This window comes from Danio aesculapii, chromosome 5, assembly GCF_903798145.1.
Source record: "Danio aesculapii chromosome 5, fDanAes4.1, whole genome shotgun sequence".
NCBI classification, from domain to species: Eukaryota; Metazoa; Chordata; class Actinopteri; order Cypriniformes; family Danionidae; genus Danio; species Danio aesculapii.
In genome coordinates this window covers 56,829,669-56,848,520 of record NC_079439.1, presented here as the reverse complement: position 1 = coordinate 56,848,520, position 18,852 = coordinate 56,829,669, and the positions used below count along the sequence as shown (strand labels likewise).

The following is an 18,852-nucleotide window of genomic DNA, read 5'->3' as shown; positions in this document are numbered from 1 at the left end:
TTAGCTAAGTTGCTGGGGTCCAGTTGTGGTTTCTTAATAATAGGTTTAATAACAGCTAACTTGTAAGGATTTGGAACATGGCCTAAAGATAGAGAAGAGTTGATAATGTTAAGAAGAGGTTCTCCTATAACAGGTACAGTAGGTGAGAGTTCAAAGTGGCTATTACCGCCGGTCCTTATACCGCCGCCGTTTGAAATAACTGCTGCTCTGTTTTTAGTGTAAGACCGCAGTTTGTGAAAAAGCCGCCAGGGGGCGCAAAGGGACGGGATGCGAACGGAAAGAAATAGCCTTTACAGCAGCTTTAAATATGCTACTGTGCTTGTAAAGGATATTAAACAATAGGTCAAAGCATTATAAGTCCTTCATTAATCATTTAAAATTTGTTGACACACTTTATTGTAAACTTTTTAAGTGCAAAGAGGACTCGTTTTGGAATTGAAGAAATAAAAGACAACTAACATGAAAGCACAAACATTCAGTACAATAAGTAGTCTTAAATAAATAAATAAAGCAGTCTTTTAGCCTGCTTTTAGTGTTTGCCGTTTTAATAGGACTAAGACAAGACTTTTTCATTTATGTTTTTATTTATGTTTTTATTTACATTTTCGTTGTTGATTATATTTTACTATCTTATTTTATGTATGAATTATTGTACATAATAATAAACGAATAATGAAAATAAATTAATAATGAAAATATGCCTAAATAAATAATTTATTTAAAGATATTGCGGCGAAACACTGAGAAACGGTCAGGGGCATGGTCTAAAGAGCTTAAGTTGAATGCTGTTTCATCAAAAGCAAAAAAAATAAATTGACCTACCTTAAGCAGATCACTAAAAGTATAATAAAAATTATTTTTTGCTCTCTCTCTCTCTCTCTCTCTCTCTCTCTCTCTCTTTTTTTCTCTCTCTCTCTCTCTCTCTCTCTCTCTCTCTCTCTCTCTATATATATATATATATATATATATATATATATATATATATATATATATACATATATATATATATATATAATTATGTTTTTATTTAATTATATATAATTATAAATATGTTCTTAATAAACTTCCCAGCCACAAATATTAAAAAAACACAACTTGTATTAAAACTGGGCGAGGATTAGAAAGAATAAGATGCTTGTTATATAATTTAAAATGTTATTCCTCTTGTCCAATTTCTTTATGCACATTTTTTCACTCGCTACTCTGCCAGGAACTTCGCCGCTAGAGAGCACCTTCAAAAATCTCAATCTCATGGCTCATTCTTCACGAATATAGATTTAAAATAATGGCGAGTTAGGTTCATTGTGCATCCCGCGGGTGCAACCAACAAGAGTTGTGCATTTTAGTTTAACTTTTTGAGCTATAAAGCAGTTCGGTGTTAGTTTTTATTTAAATATATCAAGCCGAAACTAAACAGCGCATTCTCTCCGCCTCCTCGTTCATAACCTGCGGGACCGGGACAACTGCTGAAGCAGGCAATAGAGAAACTCCGTCATTCATCATAATCTTAGCTGATGTTTCGAAAGAATATATTAAAGAGAAATGTTCTTTTAACAGTCACTATATATTTAATCTTTTTCTTTCTTTTTTTCCTGTAATTTCTCTTCAGCAAATTATATTTTTTAAAGCTGCTTGATTCTTTTAAAACCGAAAGCAGAGCCCGTCAATTGGTGTTTTTCCATATACGTTTATCCTACAATAATTTATCCTCTGATCCTTTTGCATAAAGGTTTTAATAAAAAAAAAAAACAGGTCACTTAATTACTTTCGATGTGCTAAAATATTTGTTAAACGAATGTTATTTTAAAAAATCATATGCACATATTACAATTGTAAAATAGTCTAAAATGCATGGTCTAATCAGAAATAAAGGAAATTAGTTATATTTAATGCATAAAATAGGCTAGCCTTTCTATAAATTGAGTTTAATTGATTTTAAACTTTTAATTGCATTTTAACGTCCTGTATAAATAATAAAAGTTGCATCAGATTGACGAAAAAACGAATATTAATACCTGCAAACAGGGCCACGGTTACTTTTTTTTCACTGACTGGCAAACGCGTCAGAAAAAAAACTGCTGAATCTCTGCGAATATTTGGTTAACTTATAAAACAAATGTCTGGTTTAGTGATGTTAGTAATGCATAGAAAAATGCAAAGCAGAATTCTCCTGAGCTCATTAAACCACTGATGACAGCGACGGAATCACTGGCCCACCACGTTCTTACGAACATATTTTATTTATTAAAGGTATTATTTCATTGACCTGAACATAACCAGTTATAATGTAATTACTAACCCATTGTCATAGTCATCACCGGTGTGACATTGCGCCACGACATGGATTTTCTAATACCGTCAATACCGTAATAAATCAATTTTGCGCGGCTTGAACGGCTGCATTTACATCAATAATAGCTAATTCTAAATAATAAGGCATTCAATTTTCTTCAAACGATCAGTTGTGGTCTGAATACATGTCCTTATACTACAGGGCTCGAAATTGCAACCATTTTGGTCGCATGAGCGCCCGAAATTTAATCTATGCGCCCTCATAATATATTTGGGAGCATTTGTGTGTCTGAATATAATGAATATAATAAACAGGGAGCTTTTGTTACTGCAGGAAATGCAAACAGCTGAAGAGTGAAAAGTGCACAGGTTTGCAAACCTCACTTAAAGTTTTAATAATAATAATGGCACAGATGACAGCGATCATGACATGAGGTAAATGTTGATCCACCAGCTGAGATCAATCGAGTGTTTTCGGAGAAGGTGCCTGAATCTCGATGCGTTGCATTCACCAAGTGTTCAGCGCAAATGTCCGCTAAATATAAAATCTAACACTGTACACATCATTGCCAAAGAAACTCACCTTTACTAAGTTTACACTGAAACTACAGCTCATAACAAAGAGCGGAATTGCGCTGGTGGTCATCGCGAGAATCCTGCTCTGTCTGCTCATAAATTGGTGCGGCTGACTCGCCTGCTTTTTTCCACCAACACAGAGAAATGAAGATCAGCTCATAACGAGACTCAGCATTTACAATGACCGAAACCAAAACTTTTAAAGAGTGATAGAAGTGAGACTTTCTTTTGTCCGTTCTTCCTTGAGATGTATATTATTTTGCTATTGAAAGTAATACCATGATATTATGCCATCACCGTTCAAAAGATGAAAAATACCGTGATATTAATTTTAGGTCATATCGCCCACCCCTAACAGGTAGCCTAGTTCAGTTCAGAAGTTGTTGTGCATAGAAACATTCATTTTCATAAGGCCCCATATTTAATGCGGTTTCGTTTTTAAACGCATAGGTTTTGTTACGCCATCCGTCCTATGTCGGAGTTTTGGATTTTGTGTATTCATGTTTGTGAAAAACACTTAAGAGTGGAGACCCCTTCCCCCTTCTCATAACCAAAAGCTTGTCTGTCAGGTGTTAATGGGCATCAGTGAGGCCGAAATCATGTCGCGTTTTCACTGTCGGGCTAGCTGCATGCAAACCCTGCCCCCAGAACATCCCCGGAATTAGATTTTGCATATTATTCTGTGATCTTAAGGAAAGTGTTAAGTAGACTTTTTTAAGTGTCTTAAATATGGTGTATAGATTAGTATGCGTTATTGAAACATCAAGGGGGACGCAGCAAAGTCACTTATAAATTAAAATTGTATTATTTTATGCAATTTTATTATTTTATGCAACAGCCACGGAAACTTAACGGCGATTAAAATCAAAAAGAACTCAGCCTATAAGGCTAGATGTTTTCTTTCCCTTATTTATTAATTTATTTGTTCATGTGTTTGGCGCATGTAACTCGTGTGTCATCGGAAAACTAGTGTAATGACGGCAAGCCATCTTTCCCAGACTCGGGGCAAAGTCCGCCTCTCCTTTCACTCCGTCCCGAAGCCCCAGCTGGCCCTCCTGGCATCCTCTGCGTAAAACATATGCTTGATAAGTTGACGGTTCATTCCGCTGTGGCAATTACAGACTAATAAAGGGACTAAGCCAAAAAGAAAATGAATGACGAATGAATGAATGAATAAATAAATAATAGTAATAAAATAAAAATAAGGTAATAATATTTACACACAGATGCCGCGTAAGTGGCCTTTTTTAATTTAGAGATGGTACATTTGAATTGCCTCTGCCACTTCTTCCCCCACCTCAAACCTGAAAGTTGAAGAGAGAACTATAGCCTATTCACACCTTGATGCCTCTGCCTCAATAGCAACAGTTCACAGCCCATTTACGCCAAGACAGTGCAAGTTTAGCGGAAGAATGTCAAATCAAAATCACGCAGATGAAGCACACCAGCAACTACTATAATGAAACTATTAAAATGTCATTGGCATAACTAAAATAAATGTTTATTTGCAGCAGCTTTTTTTCGCGCAACAGAAATGCGGCGTTGGGAACCATTTAATAAATAAAAGCAGGGTTAATAGTGAAGTGATTCAAATGATGGATCTTCGACAGAGAAACTAAGGGTTTTGGGAAACTCTCATCACTATATTCTTTCCCCCCCAAAACTATGCATAGTTCACCTGCAAGTTACTGTACGTCTTTGTTTGGGAAAGCACAGGTCCGCTGGTGCCGCGCGCCTCTTTCTCTGGGCCAAAGCGAAGTGATTTTAAAAATATTAAATATATAGATTAATTAAATATTCAGCAAATGAGACATTTATTTAATATTTCACTATGCATTTCATCTGATAGGCTAATCTTTATAGCTTAATTAAACACATACTGTCAAAACCCACACATGTATGAAAATGGCATTTATTTTATTATTAGACTCCGATTTGTTATTTGTTGCCTAGGCTATTTTCACATTTGAGGTGCTTTATTGGCATGACAAATAACTGTACATTCGTATTGCCAAAGCAGTGCAGCGTCACTGCGGACAAAGACAGTGCAAAAAGGGCAGTAGTGCAAACAATTATGGATATAACACAAAGAAAATAAAAAAAAAAAAAAATAGAATAATAAAAATAAAAATAGAATCAGGATAAAGGTAATGATATAGCCTATTATCAAAAGTAAGTCCACAAATAAAGAGTTCGAGTATTTGTGTGTTGTAGACAGTGGAGCGGGTATTGCTGGTTGAACGCACAACTAACAGCGCTTTGTGCTGGACTTTACACCTGCTTTGATCTGGTGCAGGCATAAATGCGCATGCGGTAGAGGCGCACTCTAAACTCACACTGGAGAAAACTGGACTAGTGGATATCACGAAGACACGCAGCTTAATTTATTTCATGTTTTGCTTAACTAATTCTTTGAATAAAACTATTGAGCTATAAAGGGAAAAAACGCAGAAGAAATTTGCCATTATATTAATTTTAGCACAGCTGCCAGTCATTTTCACATTAGTTTTTCAGTTAGGGATTAATATTAAAGTAGCCTAGTAAAAATGTCTATACTATAATATTATAATTTGTTATATCCATTATTATTATTATTATTATTATTATTATTATTATTATTATTATTATTATTATTAAGCTATACAATTGACAAAACGCAGAACCCTTAAAAAAAATTGCTTTCATTTTGACATAGCTAAAGCACACGTTTAAAGTTATGTAAAAAAAACATCCCATTCTACAGCAGCAGTCAAGTTAGGACACTTAAAAATGCCTTTTGCGTTTGAAGATGATCGACCTGCGAAGTTATGTTTACAGTGTTATAAAAGAAAAAGGTAGGCTATTTAGTGCGTGTGGATTTACCGTAGACAGGCTTTCTGTTTGGCTAATGCCTAAAAATGTAACTAAGTAACACATTAATTTTAGCAAATATTTTTAAATGGCATTTAAAATTTAAATTCATTTTTTTAATTTAATTTAACATTTAAATATAATTTAATTTAAAACATTTATTTTTTCCTCGCTGATTTTGGTTGGGTAATAAAGCGTGATGACTCAGATATGATCTAGTTTAGCTTGCATGTGTGGGCATATTTTGACGTCTTTACCTAAAACTTTAAACATTTATAATATTTAAAATAAAACGGAAAGAAATAAGGAGACTAACATAATTTAAAACACTTGTTTGGTGCTTAAACCATGATCTTTCTGCATTAATGTAAACGGTATCGTTGCCTTCATTAATAAAATCGGTAATAGCGAAACTGCATTATTATTACTATAAAAAGTAGGACTATATCGGTAATGAATGAATAAATAGCCTAAATAAAAGGAACAAGAAAGGACCAAATTCAGTCGTCAAGTGCAATGGGATTACGCCCTTGCGCCCTCATTTATGATATCCTGCCGCCGGGCCTGCTATAGCGAAACTTTATTGTTTGAGAAGAAACAAAAACGGAAACTGTGCATGAAAACCTGGCTGGGAAGACGGCGATAACATGAATTTTCTGTTCTTCAACGAGAAAAAAAAAAAAAATCGCAGACACGACACAATGACGGCGTTAATTATACAACGCAGTGTTTACGATCATATTAACAACTAACATTAATATCAATAACTCCTCTGGCTTTAGACTTTACCTTTTAGAGCTTGTTCTTGTCGGCGCAATATAAGTTTATTGCATGTATAGCTACGAATCAGATTATGAAGAATGATTAAGAGCATGCTTTTCCTTTATTTCATCCTTTCCGTAAGGTGTTTTATTTATTTATTTATTTATTTATTTATTTATTTATTTATTTATTTATTTATAATTTTTTTAAATAATGATGACAATATTCACTGTCTAAGCATTCCTCGGTATACTACCAACAAATTACGCCCCTGTACCCAAGTAGCCTACCTAAGTTAATTTACATTTCATGTAAAACAATAAGAAATCAAAAAAGACCAAAGTATTATGCTAAATATCCGTACAAACGAACATGTTTGTTGTTTAACTTTCGTTGATAAAACAACACAATACAGCCTATAATAATGTAGGCTAGTTAAATAGAAATAACTTTAACTGCTTGAAACAGTAAACGTTACATTTTAGAAACTTCACAAATACTAATCAATAATAATATTAATAGTAACGAAGAACAAAAATATTAGCCTAGGCTTGTAACAACATAAGTCAGATGTTGAAAAAAAACTGCGTCTCTCCTCCTTTTGTTTTCTATTCATATTTTAAATTCTTTGCCAGAAAAACTAACATGTTGACTTTGTTCGGTTTAAGCGGAGACTTATTTGAGATTACAAAGTTTCCAGCAGCACTGAGACGTGTGCCTGTAGCGCACGCAGATACTTTTTCGCAACCGTGGCAAAGAGGGTATCCTGCTCCGCCGCCTGCATTTCTCGGAAACCAGCTCTACATCACAGAGCGGCGCGTTCTCAACTACCAAATATGCTGCTCCATTTCTCATCAACGTCTACTATTTATCAGTTTCTCTTTTGTATTTGGCCATTTTTGAAAAGGCCTCTCTGCCATACCTGGCTGGACTAGCTGGGCATTTGCGTTCAGTAGATGACACCGGAGCTGGCTCCGCATTTCATGGGCTGGGTGACATGACCGCAGCTCTGGAGGTTCGACGTGTTTGTCCATTTAACACTTATTTTTCTGCCTTTTATGGTTGACAAAAAAAAGAAGCCCTGCACTCTTTTGTATGTCACTAGAAAACGACTGAATCAGCTGGTGTGCGCGAGTCGAGTTGCTGTCGATGTTATAATTGTAATTTTAATAATATTGTGATATTCAAGATCTATAAATACAACTCTGGATAACTTGAAACAGCGACCACAAGTACTCTCCTCCATCTTTAAAAGTTTGCAATACTCACATTGACAACCCAAACCCCGCTGTCACCTCAACAGAAGTGCTTTCATTTGACTGAACAATGAAACAGAAGTAACACGCTTTTCCGCTCGAGCACACAGCACAAAACGGCAAAACTTGAAGCGCGCTGAGCGAGCATAAGATCATGTTTATTACTAAGAAAACTAAATCAAAATTATATTTTAATTGAACACATCTGATCACATAAGGTACGCATAGAAAAGTCTGTTTAGTGTTGTGGAAAGGCAAAGCTGAATATCTGTGGTTAAACTGCCACCCAGCGGTCAAAAGCTGCTGGCGCACCAAGTACCGCTGTCGCCGCGGTATGAATGGCGCCAAAAGGAACACATTGAAGTAGTAACATCTGTAGCAATTCTTTCAGTAACTTTGTTGGAATTGGGTCCAATATACACGTAGCTGATTTAGAGCTATTTATAAATTTGTCTAGCTCTTCCTGTTCTATGATTTTAAATCACTGTAGGTTATTTAGATTCAGAGACGTGTTTACTGGATCTGAAGTATAAGGCGGTGCAGAAAGTTTAATATCTCCTATTTTCTGTCTAAAGCCTTCTATTTTATCACTGAAAAAATTCATGAAGTCATCACTACTAATTTGCGGTGGAACGTTTTGTTCCAAAGATGACCGATTATTTGTTAATTTAGCAATGGTGTTAAATAAGAATCTAGGATTGTTATGATTATTTTCTATCAGTTTGCGGAGGTGCTCAGCCCTGGCAGATTTTAAAGCCCTCCTATAGCTGGACATACTGTCTTTGTATGCAATTCTAAAGACTTCTAAATTAGTTTTTTTCCATTTACGTTCCAGGGCACGGGTTGCTGTTTTGAGAGTGCGGGTTTGACTATTATACCACGGTGTAGTTTTATTTTCTCTAGCCTTTTTTAGTTTGATGGGTGCCACAGTATTTAGAGTGCTAGTAAAGATGGCATCCATGCTGCTGGTTACTACATCAAGGTCATTTGTGTTTGCGGGTGCTATTCGAAGTAGAGAAAGATTAGGTAAGTTATTTATAAATTCATCTTTAGTGGATGGAACAATAGTTCTACTAGGGCGATATATCGGAGCGGATCTGCTAATTTCAGGTAAACACAGCTTATATAGTAAGAGGTAGTGGTCTGTAATATCATCACTTTGTGGTATAATGTCTACCTCAATGACCTCAATTCCATAAGACAGAATTAGATCTAGTGTATGCTTTAGGCGATGGGTTGGACCAATAACATTTTGCTTTATTCCTAGTGAGACCAACAAGTCCATAAACGCGAGCCCTAATGTGTCGTTAGCGTCATCTATGTGGATGTTAAAGTCTCCTACAATTAGTATTTTATCAGTTTTAACTAGTAAGTCAGAGATAAAATCAGAAAACTCTTTTAGAAAATTGATATAGGGTCCTGGGGGTCTATATATGGTGATTAGAGCGAGAGATAAAATAGGTTTTTGCATAGTGTTTGGAAGGACAACATTAAGCGCTAGTACTTCAAAGGAGCTAAACATAAGTCCGTTTCTCTGATTAACATTAAGAATATCATTAAAGATTGACGCGACTCCACCACCACGACCAGTTTGACGAGCCTCATGCTTATATAAGAATCCTGGAGGAGTTGCTTCATTTAAACTAATATAGTCATTTTGTTTCAGCCAGGTTTCAGTGAGACAGAGTGCATTAAGATGGTTATCTGTTATTATTTCATTTATGATAAGTGCTTTAGGCGCTAGTGACCTGATGTTTAGGAGACCAAGCTTCATGAAATTTGTATTTTCACTTTTTAGTGTTTTTTCTGGTTTTCTGGTTTGATAAGGGGCACAGCTTTAACGCATAACGAAATACCTCGATTTAGTGGGTCTTTCTCTCTTTGTGCGAGTTTCTCTAATGCATTGGAAGATGGAGTCCTTATAAGAAGTCCTTTCTTGATGGGTGTAGCTTGCGACGCAGATCGGAGGATTCGCGAGATGCAAACTTTAAACTGAGTTTAATTTTCCGGAAAATAAGAAAGCGTGGACTCAGGCGAGTCACGTGGGTACAGAAGCGCGGTCTGCCACTGCCATCGGGCACTTCTGGAAACCTTTATTTCGGGACCTTTCTGCCCAGATCTTTGGACGTAGATGGGTTTTAACTATGGGTCATGTCAACCCCAATTTTCTACTGACTGACCAATGGTTTCATGGCAAAGTTTTGAGCAGGAGATTTTATTTGTCTCTGGACCGCTGATATACATAATGAGAGTCCTCCCGAAACATATGAAGCGACATTAACTCGGAGCATTAAAGAATGTAAGCCGTATAAATTATGATCATGTCTCCTAGATCATGAGCTGTAGGATTATGTACGGAACAGAATGATACCAGACATGACACTTTTAGAAGTACATAAACATAATTCAGGCATTCTTAGTTTGTCTAGTGTCTTGAAAAGGCTATATACAGGTATATATAAATAAAAGAAGAAAGTCAGGGATAAAATACAAAAGTTTACAAACACATAACATTTACTTTGGGTTGGATTTTGAGATTTCTGGGTCCGTTTCAAAGGTGTGTGTGTGTGTGTGTCTTTGTGTGTAGGTGCATGTGTGTGTCAGGATAGAGGGTTTTTTTCTTTGGAATGTCTTTGTGTGGGCAGAAATGGTGAAGAGGGGCTTTTCCCACCTTTTTCTTATCTGCCGTGTTCCTTTGAAGCCCAAACAGAGAGAGCTGAAACAGTCTGCTAACTGTCCCGTTAAAATAAAGGTGTCACCCAGGGATTCTCACCGCAGACTCCCTGGCACCGGGTGATTGTAACTGTCCTGTAGACTGAACCCAGATAGACAAGTGAGGTAACAAATGGAATTTTACCAACAGACTGTACGTTACACCCTCTAATGCATACTACAGTTCTTTTTTTTCTGGCTTTCTCTAATATCTTACTTGTACACCAAAAAAGACATGCCAGGCACGAAAGTTTGACAGGCGTAACAACAGTAACAGTAGGAGGGCAGGGATTAACGAAGGGTCAATTATATATATATATATATATATATATATATATATATATATATATATATATATATATATATATATATATACATATATATATATATATATATATATATATATATATATATATATATATATATGAGCAAAATCACACTCGTAGCAGTGCTATATGGCTGTTTATCAGCATTGGTGGGAGGCGTGCATTGGCACAAGGCACGAGACCCACCAGTGCTGATATACAGCCATATCGCACTGCTATGAGTGTGATATTGCATTTATACGACAGTTCGATGGCACAGTCGCGTATATAAATAAGAAAATCAAACACTGATAGTCTAAAAACCTTTCTTTATTAGGAACTACTTTCTTCCGCCATTCATTCACATCTGCAGCTGACGTCAAAACAGCAGAAGCCATTACTAATTCACAACGTCACTTTAGAGCTAGTGTTGGAATGACTCTCTATAGCGTAATGTCCAAAGTGATGGCAAAACAGCAGTTTTTGCTCACAGTTTAAGATTATAAGGCTGAATGTGACATGAAATGCCATCCATCTACAGAGATTTCTTCTTACAGTGTTCCAGTCTACAGTATTTCTCTGTTGCAATCGGGATATCACAATAATTAACCCCAAAAAAAGCAACGCATTCACTACCAGACTGCAGTTGTGTTTGCAATAAGGAAAAGGTTGTGTTCTCTGGTTGTGTTTGCGATAAGGCTTATTTCTTTCTGCCAACACAACACACATTCCTGATATGTGAGCAAATCGGTATAAATACAGCACTACAACATACAAAAGAGAGAGCTCGACTTAGAATATCACAGCGGGTTTTGGGCAGGTACTGTACCAATGTTGGTGACCTGGGTGTGTTTACAGACTGTACCGAAAGGGGGGGGGGGGGGGGGGGGTGTGTTACAGAGTTTTCCGGAAGAAATTAAAAAATGGGATGGTTGCGTGAGATTGGTCTGAAATACGAGATACTCCCAGGAAAAACGGGAGTGTTGGCAATATGCTTACCAGTTTAATAATGATTTGATCATCTGTAGTTAGAAATCAGACTGTTATAATCTTCTAAGCGTAAGGGCTTATTATGCGGTTCTGTCACCATCTTGTGGATAGAAAACATCAACTGTCCTTGGTCTACACTATGGCAGGCTAATGGCCGCCGATGAGCTCTCTCAGAAATTTTAAATATTTTAAAATAGGCACTATCCTTATAAATAAACAGTATAGTAGCAAACTAAAAAAGCCTCAAAGGTAGAGTTTCTCTCCGCTTGTTGCTGACTGTTTGTGGGCGGAGTAATACACAAAGGTGAAGAGGCCTTTGTGTGATGTTACTGGCTAAATATTGCACGGCTATCATCTAATCAGATTCAAGAACCAGACAGAACTGTTGTATAGGTAGTGCTGTTGCCTCACAGCAAGAAGGTCGCTGGTTCGAGCCTCGGCTGTGTCAGTTGCCATTTCTGTGTGGAGTTTGCATGTTCTCCCTGCATTTGCGTGGGTTTGTGTATGTGTTTCCCAGTGATGGGTTGCAGCAGGAAGGGCATCCACTCCATAAAACAAATGCTGAATAAGTTGGCAGTTCATTCTGCTGTGGCAACCCCAGATTAATAAAGGGACTAAGCCGAAAAGAAATAGAATTAATGAATGAATATATATATATGGCATGAAACATTTTGTAGAAAATTTTATATATATAAAACAATTTGTATTTTACAAAAAAGAACACCATCTATAAATGTAACTATAGCAGATTTGCCTTGCATTCAACAACACGCAAATGCCTCAAAAATAGATACCTAAATAGCTCTTTCTGTAATTCTTTGGCTCCTTTTGAACCTATTACACATATGAAATCTTACTGGTTATTAATTTATATACTATTTAGTTATCTGGCCATGTTATAAGTTCCCCTGTCCTTTTGTCAGAGCAGAAGGGTGACTTCTCGCATGGGCTTCTCTTACAAAAAGTGTATGCAAAAACATCTTTTGAGAGACACTTTTAAAATACTATGCTGTGGTGATCATAGAGCTCTTAGTTTCTCAGTGTTCTTTTATGAGAGTGTGTCAGGAGAAGGCAACTGCTCATATGGGCTAATCTTACTCAATGCACATGCAGAAACATCTTTGAGAAGCACTTTTAAAAAGCATTTATGTCTACTGTGTGTCTGTGTTGTGGTGATTATAAAGATGAGGAAGCGGCTATACCATTGATGGTTGGAGATGTGCATCTGGCTGAAGCCCAGGAGCTGTGGAGCACAGTCAGAGACAAGGCTGTCAAACTGAGGATGGACAGGTCTGGATTGGGCTCTCAGCCTCCCATGACAGTCCATCAGATGTTTATGGCCACAGTGCAGAAATTTGGAGAGTATCCTGCCCTCCGTGTGAAGAAAGACAGGACATGGGTTACCCTGACATACAATGAATATTACCAACATTCCAGAGCAGCAGCGAAAAGCTTTATGAAGGTATGGATTCATCTGTTTGCTAATTTTTTAATCCTATATTTTTAAGTTATATATCTTTATACAGATTACATACCTTTACTTAAAAGTATTTTATAGTCAACTATTATGATAAAGTATAGTTGACTACATAGCCCTGTGTAAAAAATGTTTGTCCCCTAAACCTACTAATTAGTTTGGCCACCCTAATTTGCAACAACTGCTATCAAGCATTTTAGATAACTTGCAAAGAGTAAGTTACAGCATTACGGAAGGATTTCGGCCAACTCATCTTTGCAGAATTGTTGTTATTCAACCGCATTGGAGGGTTTTCTTGCATGAACCATTTTTAAGGTCATGCCACAACATTTCAATTAAATTCAGGGACTGTGACTATAGGCCACTACAAAGTCTTAATTTTGTTTTTCTTTGCTGTTCTTTGTTTTTCTTTGACAACACATATCTAACATTTGTCATGCCAACAAAGTGAGTGAAAGGGAGATTGATTGATAACATACTTTTATTCCAAAAAGATCACTTTTTCAACAATATAAATACAATCGTTATACATTATTCAAAACATTAGAAAGATAAAACCAACTCTCCATCACTTCATCCACAATACACAGACCACTTTCAACAGACCATTTATTCACAAAAGATGTATTTGTTAATTTGTAATACTCAATTTTGAGTCGAGCTGCCAACATTCCCGAAAAAAAAACATTAAAAACCTCTTTTAAACCATTTTTCTGAATTTTGTTTTTACTTGAACTTAATATGGAAAGTTTAGACACTCCAAAAACAAAATTCAACAAGACATGTTTTAGTTTTTTCTTGACAGAACATTTTGGACTAAGAATGAACATAGGAAACGAAAAACATTCTCCCCATTTCAAAACCCAAAGTTTCAAAAGATCAAATAACACTTTCAGTCTATTACACCCACAGAACAAATGCATCAATGTTTCGTTTGATAAAAAAAAGCATTCCGTTTCTTTATTAGAATTAAAATGTGCAACATGTTTATTGGTTGCTAAAGCCCCATGAATTATTCTCCACTGAAGATCCCTCATCCTTTTATCTATTGGCATTTTATGCAAAGATCTCCATCTTCCTTTTACTGAATATTCCAGACTAAATTGATCATACCATTTTGATTCCTTCATGCCCTTAAACTATTTACTATGAATTACTTTCACACATATCAAATATGCTTCTTTCTTGCCCAACTCTTCAAAAGAAACAAAAGACATGTCCACAGGTGACAGAAAATGATCATTCACAGTCTCTGAAATATCTAAAACAGGAAAAACATATTCACACCCATCTTCCCACTGATTAATCAGATCATTATCCTTAATAAATATCTTATTGGGTTTGGCAAAGATTCATACACTTCAACAACATTTCTTTTCATTAGTCTTTCTGATCTTATTTTCACCAATTGGCTCAGAACGGTAATAGAAGGCTGATTACTTTTAGTAAATGATACAACTTTGTACAGCCTGCCTCTGTCAATGCCAAACGAATACTAGCAGAATTTAAAGACTTTGCACTCAAAAAATTATTATTAAAAAAGTGGCTCCTCAAAGATCCACATTCCTGAAAAAGTTTTAGGATCTCTTAACACTTTTTAAAACTTGCCACGCCTGCAATACTGAATCATAAAAAGATGTTAGACCAGTAACATGTACTTTTTCAGGGTTAGCAATTTCACAGTTTCATGCCATCTCAAACTATTCCTGTTTTTAATCTGAAAGCTGACCTCCCTAATCCAGTGATGCCCTGACCAAAAAAAAAAAGAATTTATTTCTGCACCTTTGCAAACAAAACCTGTTTAATACCATAACTTTAAGCCAAAACATCGAAGCAACCAAATGATTTGCTACTAAACCCCGTCCCGGAAACAACATATGAGGGATCAATTTCCATTCAGCAAATTTTACAGATACCTTCTCCATTAGCCCTTCCCATTTTTTTCCTGAAATTGTTCTGTGCCCCAACACCCCCCCCCCCCCCCCCCCTTGAAGAGGCCTTTTCATACACATTTAAAGCTTTAACAGTTTCAAGTACGTCTTTGTCGTTTGTGGTAAATATATTTATATCATCAGCATAAGCAGAAACAACTAAAGGTGATTCATTTATAGACGATGGTAAACTTAAACCAGTCAAATGCTTTCCTAAATAACATTAAAGTGAGCAGGGAATAAAGGGGGTTGATAACCCACAGAACACTGAAAGGGGGACATACCTGTTGAAGCTACTGGCAAGGAATTATGGACATATTCGACCCAGGACAGCTGCTGACTCAAGAAACCCGGATTCTGTGACATCAGGCAATGGAGAGTTCTCTCAAGATCCTGGTTTGCTTGCTCAGGCTGCCCATTGGTCTAGTGGTGAAAACCTGAAGACAGACTTGTGGAGGCACAGATCTGTCTGCAGAACTATTTCCAAATCTGAGAGACAAATTGAGGCCCTCTGTAAGAGACCACATCCACCGGAAGACCATGGATCTGAAAGACATGGTCAATCACTACCTGAGCAGTCTTTTTGGTGGATGGAAGTTTGGGTAAGGGGATAAAATGGGCCACCTTGGAGAAGCGGTCCACCACCATCAAAACAATAGTGTTACCTCTGGATGGAGGTAAGCCAGAGACTAAATCAAGCACCATGTGTGACCAGGGGCGAGAGGGAATGGGGAGGGGTTGTAACAGACCAATGGGCGGCTGATTAGATGTCTTATTCTGGGCACATACTGCACAAGCCAACACAAACTGCTTGGTGTCTTGGGCCATAGACGGCCACCAAAATCACTGTTAAATGGTAGCCAGTGACCTCCGGAATCCTGGGTGACAGGCTACTCTGGATTCATGACCCCACTGGAAGACTTCCGGTCTTAACCGAATTGGCACAAACAGGTGACCCCCTGGCACCCCTCCGGTGTTTCCCCTCCTCGACCAGCCTCCCTCACCCGCTGCTCGACATCCCAAGAGAAAGACCCCACCACCACCCCCCTCGGGAGGATGGCTTCTGGGGTAACATCCTCTCCAGGGACGTTAAACAGCCGGAAGAGTGCATCAGGTTTGACGTTCTTGGATCCAGGCCGGTACAAGCAGGAAAAGGTAAATCGACCAAAGAAGATTGCCCAGCGAGCCTGACGAGAATTCAATCTTTTGGCTGAATGGATATATTCAAAATTTTTATGATCCGTCCAGACCAAGAATGGGTATGCTGCTCCTTCTAACCATTGGCGCCATTCGCCAAGAGCCAGTCTGACAGCCAGCAACTCTCTGTTACCTATGTCATAGTTTCGTTTGGCTGGGCTCAGGCGGTGGGAGAAGAAGGCACAAGGATGCACCTTCCCATCCCTAGAGGACCGTTGAGACAGGACCGCACCTACCCCCACTTCTGAGGCATCCACCTCAACAATAAACTGCCATTTAGGATCTGGAGGAGAAAGGGCAGGAGCAATGATGAAACGAGACTTAATAACATCAAAGGCCTCCTGAGCACGACTGTTCAATGTGAACGCTACCTTAGGAGAGGTAAGAGCTGTTAAGGGTGCAGCAACCAAGCTGAAGTTTCGGATGAATCGCCTATAGAAGTTGGTGAACCCCAAGAACTGCTGCAGAGCCTTTCTAGAGTTGGGGATTGGCCACTTGGCCATGGCTCTTACCTTAGCAGGATCAGCCTTGATGACCTCCATCGAGACAATATGCCCTTGGAACGAAACAGACTTCTCCACCTTGACATAAAGCTGGTTTTCCATCAGCCGCTGCAGCACCTGTCAAACATGCTGAGTGTGTACCTGTTTGAAAGGAGAAAAGATGAAGATATCATCAAGGTACACAAAGACAAATCTATTTACCATGTTTCTCAGCACATCATTGCCTGGAAGACTGCCGAAGCATTAGTAAGCCCGAAAGGTAGGACACGGTATTCATTGTGTCCCGTGGGTGTGTTAAATGCTGTCTTCCACTCATCCCCCTCACATAGCCGGATCAAGTGATAGGCGTTACGGAGGTCCAACTTAGTAAAGACCTTGGCTCCATGCAATAAATCAAAGGCAGAAGACATCAAAGGCAGAGGATTCTTAACAGTGATGTAATTGAGACCTCTGTAGTCAATGCAAGGACGCAGAGAGCCATCCTTCTTTTTAATAAAAAAGAACCCAGCCCCAGCCGGAGAAGAAGAGGGGCGAATGAGATCGCCTTTTAATGACTCTTGAATGTACCTGTCCATGGCCTCTCTTTCAGGAGGTGAAAGGGAATACAACGGACCCCTGGGCAGAGAAGAGCCTGGGAGGAGCTCAATGGAACAGTCATATGGTTGGTGGGGGGGTGAGTAAGTGGCCCGTGATTGCTGAAGACCCGACACAGATCGTGGTATTCCGACGGGACTCCGGAGAGATCTACAGCTTCAACCTGCAACACATGAGAAACAGAACCAGAACACGGGGAAGGACCAAGACACAAAGGAAGACAAGACAGACTCCAAGATAACACGGAACTAGCTGATCAATCAAGATGAGGATTGTGTTTGGTTAGCCACGAGCAGGACGAGCAGATCTCGGTGAGCGGGCAGCAGCAGGTGGTGGAGGTCGAGTGCCACAAACAATCTGACACCAATTGGATTGCCTGACAGGACAGAAGAGAGAGGAACAGAGAGGGCGAGAAACGAAACCGAAAATAATATGTTTGGAGTCAAAGTGATCAACAAGACAAGACAGGTCAAAATGTGGATGTAGAGCCAGTGAGCTAGAGAAACACACAAGGTGGTCCCACAAAGACAAGAAGGCAAGCGGGAACTAAATAGAGGAGAAAATCAAGGAGCTACAGGTGATGATAATCATCAATAAGATAATAACAAATATAACAAGGATGCGGGGAAAAAGATATGCTGACAGTGGAGCACATGGCGAACTGTCAAAACAAAGAGCATGTGCTCCGAGATGAAATATAAAGTCGACACGCAAGAACAACACTCACAAACAGGTAGGTCTAGATACACTCTTAACAAAAAAGAGGTTCAATACATAATGAGTAAAGTTGTCCAGAAATAAGACGGCCTTGTCTTGTTCCCCTTCTTACTGTTGTAAGATGAATAATGCCCCCTCCCATCTTAACCATACAAGAAGCATTATTATAAAGAAGACTCAGCCATGTTATAAACTTCTCTCCAAAACCAAAAGCCTTGTGAACGGAAAACAAAAATTCATGGTCTATTCTGTCAAAGGCTTTCTCCTGATCTAATGATAAAATTCCAACATTCTGATTATAAGCTATACATACATACATCCATCACATCTCTCATTAAAAACAAGTTATATGTTATAGTCAGATCTGGGACACAATGATGTTTGTTCCATGTGTACAATTAAACCTATAAAAGGCTTTAACCTTTTAGACAAGGCTCTTGAAAGCACTTTGTTATCTGTACATAACAGAGCAACAGGTCTCCAATTTCCTAGTTCAGTTAAATGTCCTTTTTTAGGCAACAACGTCAAAACTACTGCTTTTCTACATGAGGAAGGTAGTACATGTTCATTATAAGAGCTCTTTAAAAACTCATGTAGCTCAGGTCCGATGTCTTCCCAAAAATGTTTATAAAAGTTAATAGTTAAACCATCTATTCCAGGTGAATGTCCAGATGCCAGCTGATTAATGGC

At 38.0% G+C, this 18,852-nt stretch overlaps 1 protein-coding gene across 2 annotated transcripts in view; it reads left to right on the top strand.

Moving 5' to 3' along the window:
• The window catches only part of LOC130229634 (long-chain-fatty-acid--CoA ligase ACSBG2-like), a 136,517-nt gene that overhangs the window by 21,828 nt on the left and 95,837 nt on the right, over positions 1–18,852 (top strand). For both annotated transcript variants that reach the window (XM_056458532.1, XM_056458531.1), the window contains exon 3: positions 12,928–13,205. In XM_056458532.1, the coding sequence (XP_056314507.1) occupies positions 12,928–13,205 (278 nt within the window). The remainder of the gene's footprint in view (positions 1–12,927; positions 13,206–18,852) is intronic.